Source organism: Meleagris gallopavo, chromosome 8 (assembly GCF_000146605.3).
Source record: "Meleagris gallopavo isolate NT-WF06-2002-E0010 breed Aviagen turkey brand Nicholas breeding stock chromosome 8, Turkey_5.1, whole genome shotgun sequence".
Classification (NCBI taxonomy): domain Eukaryota; kingdom Metazoa; phylum Chordata; class Aves; order Galliformes; family Phasianidae; genus Meleagris; species Meleagris gallopavo.
The window spans coordinates 4,601,149-4,606,850 of NC_015018.2; the positions used below are offsets into that span (position 1 = coordinate 4,601,149).

Consider the following 5,702-nt stretch of genomic DNA (forward strand, 5'->3'; position numbering starts at 1 on the left):
GGAACGGCATGGAGCTGCGTCAGGGGAGGGGCAGCTGGGGGTGAGGGAAAGGGGCTGCAGCAGAGGGCGGTGGGCATGGAACGGGCTGTGCAGGGCAGTGGGCGCAGCCCTGGGGGCCGGAGCTCAGGGAGTGTTTGAGCACTGCTCTCACACACAGGGTTTGGGTGGTGCTGTGTGGAGCCCAGAGTTGGATTCAATAATCCCTGTGGGTCCATGCCATCTTAGGTTATCTTCTGGTTTTGTGATGTGATTCTACATCCCCTGAGAGTTCCTCCCCAGCATTCCTATAGCCCCTTTATATCCTAGAAGGCCGCTCTAAGATCTCTTCCATGCTTTCTCTTCAGGCCGAATACCCCAGCTCTAGGCCTGTCTCCTTAGCAGAGGTGCTCCAGCCCTCTGAATGTCCTTGTGGCTTGCTCTGGATCCTCTCCAACAGTTCCAGTCTTTCTGATATGGCTCTGGTGATGGCACCCTACAGGCCTGACATCCCATCTCATTGCATCCCACTTGCTCCATTCCTGCCCTCCATCTGCTGTTTCTCCCAGCCCAGCCCTGCAGCCAGGGCTTTTCTCCATCTTGCCCATCATCTGCCTTTCCTCCAGCCACACTTTCCTGCTGCCCTCTATCTCTCCACCCCAGCACCTGCAGTGCCCATTGTCACCAGATCTGTCAGCCTGGGGCAGTTCTCTCTGCAGGCTGAGGAGCAAAGTGGACTAACCAGCTGTTTTTAAACAGAATGAGGCATTTTAAAAGTCCCAAGAAATCTGTAGAAGTTGCTCCCTGCTCATATTTACAAGGATTTTTCAAAGCCTCTTTTATCCTTTATTCCTTCTGGTGAGGAGGGGGGGAAAAGAAGCAATTACAAATCCTTAGCTTCTTGGATAAATGCCATACCAACAGCCTGTGATTCCATTTTTTTTCTTTGTGGACCGTTTACAGAATGTCACAGTTTAAAGAGACTACAGGGACAGGAGGCTGTGAGCTCTGTGATGGGAACATAAGGAAAAGGGTACGTGTGCCTCGGGTGGAACTTTCCTCCTAGGAGTACAGGAAGGGAGGCACAAACGGATGCACCCTCTCTTGCCAACTGACTTGGAGATATTTGGGGAAAATCTCAGAGACTCATTCCATCTGCCTAGCTCCATCTACATCTCCAGGCAGCAGCTGATGAGACACAGAAACTCAACAGCAGAGAGGCAGAAAAATTTATTTCCAGTTTGATTTCAGGGGAAATCAGAGAGGAGAGCTTTTGAGTCTAACAGAGAATAAATACAAGCAAGGCTCTTCTCTGAATTCCTGCCAAAGAGACGTGGTACATAGACACAAAGGGACTGTGGCAAAGCACCTCCTGAGGCATTTAGATATTTAGATATGAACAGCACCACTCCTCTTTTCTCCTTTTCATTTTCTCCTTTTCATTTTCCCACTATGGAGCAGATCCTTGCACACAACGGCAAACATTCTTGCTTGGACACAATTGCTGGTGTCTTTTTGTCTTGCGCAAATCTACTGTGCTGACATTCAGACTTTTTTACGTGGGCCTTTAAATCCTCGGGTGGCACCTTGTCCAAAGCAGATTGTGGATGGGATCCTGGAACAGAGACGCCAGTTAACATGTATTTCTGAGGTCTTTGCCCTCTGATATCAGCAGGAGTCCTGCCGTGACCAATTAAACTAGCAGCAACAGTCATGCTTTAAAAGACAAAGCTGACTTAGCCCAGGAACGCAAGGTGTTGGAGGTAAAAGAATAATCTTTTGGGGAACTTGATGCCAAAACAAAATTGACTAATCTCTCCGAGATACAAGCTGCAAGTGCAAAGGTCTGGCCGCACACCAATTCGCTCAGACAAGCTCCCTGCATCGGCCCATTTCCCAACACACACCCAATTCATAGCTTAGCACCCCACCACCTACAGGAACACTGGGATGTTTTACACCTTGCATGGTTTCAGGCTCCCAGAGTCTAAATCACCAATGCCAATTCAAAATATAGGTGAAACGCTGGTCGTCTTTTCCACTGATGGGGCACATTTATGTGATGGACACCTCTCACCTCTCTTCACAATGGGAAAAACATAACATGCTGCTGGGAAGTTACAGTGTTATTTTTGTGAAAGTGTATGATTCCAGAGAAGAAGCAAGAAAAGTGTGGCCTTTCAGCAACCAGGAGGGTCACGTCAAATTCAAGACAGCATTTCTTAATGGCATATAACCTGTTACTCCTGAAAAAGCAGTCAAGTTTAAAATGTCACCTTGGCATCATTGTAACCCCATGGACAAATAGAGGGGTCAGGTTTCTGTTGGATGGACCACGCTGGCATCTCAGGTGTGACAAACTCAAAGTACAAGCATCCCTTTGCCAACTGGGATAGTTCAAGAAAAAACACAATGTGCTTAGAGGCCATTAAAGTGATCAATAAATTACAATGATTCAGGTGCTGTTTCAGCAACTTTTTGATCACATACTACCTCATGCAGGTTTTATGGTACACGATGAAGAGGACTTCATAAGTGGAGCCAGCATCAGGCAATTTGTTTTCAACTTTTTGTAAAAAAAATCAGAAAGCACAGCAATGCTGACCTGACTTTGCAAAATGTATGACTCAGAAGAAGGCACTGACCTGCTTTGCTTGTGTCTTGTCCTGTGACCCCATGGGAGCACAGGAAGCTGCAGTCAGTTTCCTGGGAAAGTCAGCTAGGATGGCAAAATGTTACAAAGCAGGAAACACACGTGTTTGTGTTTGGGGGCTTGGACTCCAACAGCTTGTCTTCAGACCAATATCACTCTGCAGCAACCTGGGAACGTACCAGGGGCTGGCAGAGCAACAGCAACAATGTGCTGACAAAGCTTTGCAGAATATGCTCATTCTTTTTTTCTTCATGCTTTTTTTCTATTTTAAAAGGGCTTTTCAAAAATAAATAGAAGTATCACCTCTTCTATCCCCAGCACAAAACACCCAGAGTGGTATTGCACTATGCAATTAAGACAATATGGTCCCAGCCCCAGAAACTGTTGCCTGTGCAGGCATTTGGCTCAGACCTGGATTTATAGAGACGTTTCTCTGGTACTGAAGGGCTGGCTGCAGGCTGAGGGACCTCCATGCTCTCACTGGGCACTACTTCCATGTGGTCAGCCTGGAGCTGCTCTGAGGTCTCCACACTGACATCCATCAGCATGCTCCCATCATGTTCTGTGGGACAGCTCACGTGCTTGGCATCACTGCAGAAACAAAATGTGACATCCTTTCTCAGCAGCTGACATGTGAGCATGGAGCAAAGGAAATGAGAGGGATTTTAAAGAGGTCACATCAGGCCTGGGCGAATTACTGCATGAAAGAGGCACCGAGATTTGGCTGCACAAACACCTGCTGCAGGGCAAAAGCTGATGGAGAGATAAGCAAAAGTATTCAGTGTTACCGTATTATACCACACAGCTTAGTTCCTAAATGTCTTCACTCTTCAACTCCTAACGCTTAATGCATGAATGGGCTCCCAAACGAGGCTGGAGAGCACTTCCAGTCCAGCCTTCTGCTGTAGATAGGTAATGGTACAAGCAGGTTACCTGAGCAAGCTCTGGGACTCCCAGTCCCTCTAGTTACGTGGAGAAAGGCTGCACCACTTCACTGGGCAAGGAATTTTCTCACCATCCCATCCTTGACGTCAGTGAAGACTGTTAAACATCAGTGCCTGTATTCTCTGTCCATGTCCTGGTTATATCAGTATTCTACATCATGACATTTTAGCAAGTCTCAGATAAGTTCTGACTCTGCAAGAGGAAGACACGCTGAAATGTACTACAGTTCCCAAGAACTTCCACATGCTCCTCAATTCTGGGTAATGGGGGGTGAAAGGGCTTCTGGGTGCTGGCAGTGCAGTAAGCAGCACAGTCATTGCCTTCTTCTCATTTCCATTTGAGTTATTAATTAGATTAATAACTCAATAATATTTCTTATTATCTTACATTCTTTTACCATTTGTACTAAATTTGTTCTCTCTCCTTATCTTAATTGGGTTGTTTTTCTTTCTTTCTCCCCAGAAGAGGAGAAAGGGCCCCCTTGCCCTGTTGCGCTTGAAATGATGACTTTATAGCAAAAGCAGTGCTTGGAAAAAACAGTACAGGAGAGAAATGAACCTGCTGGAGTGTGACCAGAGGAGGGCCACACAAATGATCCAAGGGATGGAACACTTCCCCTATCAGGAGAAACTGAGAGCGGGGGCTGTTCAGCCTGGAGAAGAGAAGGCACTGGGGAGACCTGAGAGTGCCCTGTCAGTATCTAAAGGGCACTGTAAGAAAGAAGGAGGTACACTCTTTAGCAGGATGTGTGTGATAGGACAAGGGGACAATATTGTAATGGGACAATGGTTTCAAAATAAATAGGGGAGATTTAGATCACATAGAAGGAAAAAGTTTTTTTACAGTAAAGGTACTGAAGCACTGTTACAAGTTGCCCGGTAAGGTGGTGGTACCCCATCACTGGAGACATTCAAGGCCACGCTGGATGAGGCTCTGAGCACCTGATGGAGCTGTGGCTGTCACTGCAGAGGAGTTGGACCAGATGGCTCTTAATTCCTATTCAGATGATTCTATGAAACAACTCTGTGCATGAGTGGCCAGAAGAGAAAGCTACCTGCCACGTTTACAAAGCCTCTTTACACTCTACTCACACCTTTCGGGAGTAGGAATATTGCAAAAACTTGGAAAGAAAGCAGGAAAAACACACACTGACACAGAGAAGTGCTGGACTTGAAAAACAGCACAGAGGGAGAGAATGAAGACACACTGGGGGAAGGCAAAACATTGTCACATAGAAGTCCCACATGTATATCTATTTCTACAAGAAGCAGAAAACTCTTAAGATAGCAATTTGTGTACTCTAGAAAAGAGTGGGACAGCAGAGAAGTACAACGTCACTTCTGCATGGAAAAAGCAGCTGTGCTGCTGTCGTTCTGCAGTTACCTCTTCACTTTCTTTGGTCTATCGAATCGGAAGTCAGCAGGGTACAAGTGAACAGTGACCAAGTGGTCCTTCCTGTCTTTGCTGCTCTTGAACTTCTCTGCACAGCCTTCTACCAAGCACTTGTACTGAAAGAAAGGAAAGAAGACACCTCCTGGGCAGGGCGAATGGCCGGTCTGTGCTGCAGCAGGGGCCAGGCCGTGCCCTCACCATATTCTGCTTCTCAGCCATGATCTGGAAGAGTGAGTCGTGCCACTCGGAGATGTGGATGTCCAGAAGGTGCCCCGAGGGGAAGGACCGCCTGCAGAAGGAGCAGACGCTCCGGTGCAGCGTGTTGTAGTGGTGCTCATAGCCCTCCAGCGTGTCGAACACCTGAGAGCAGCCGGAGATGTGACAGCAAAACTCAGACACCCTGTAAAGGAAGGACAGCACGTTACAGCATCCTCAGCGTGTAAGCGACTATACGTTCAAGTCTCATTAGTGGGCTCTGCCCCAAAGGCGGTGGGCACGGCACCGGAGCTGCCTGGACGCAGCTCTCTGACGAAGGTCTGAGTCCCTGTGAGTACCCGGGGGCGGCCCACCAGCCCCAGCAGAGCCGGGCAGGGGCTCGGCGCGGCCGAGCTCTCCCTCCACGCGGCTCACCTGGGCCTCTCCGCCTCCTCGGCGCGGCCCGTGAGGACCTCCCGCAGGTACAGGTGTCTCTGCACGTCGCCATCCTGCAGCGGGGGGACACGGAAGCCGTGGGGCA

The 5,702-nt window shown here is 48.4% G+C and overlaps 1 protein-coding gene across 1 annotated transcript; it reads right to left on the reverse strand.

Moving 5' to 3' along the window:
• Positions 1-1,189: 1,189 nt before the first annotated feature.
• Positions 1,190-5,697, reverse strand: ZNF511 (zinc finger protein 511; the record flags this gene model as incomplete). Its single annotated transcript, XM_010714210.2, has 5 exons — positions 1,190-1,591; positions 3,041-3,220; positions 4,958-5,082; positions 5,165-5,366; positions 5,597-5,697. Coding segments are annotated over 5 exons (678 nt in total), but the record flags the coding sequence as incomplete, so codon positions are not given.
• Between the last annotated feature and the right edge of the window lie 5 nt (positions 5,698-5,702).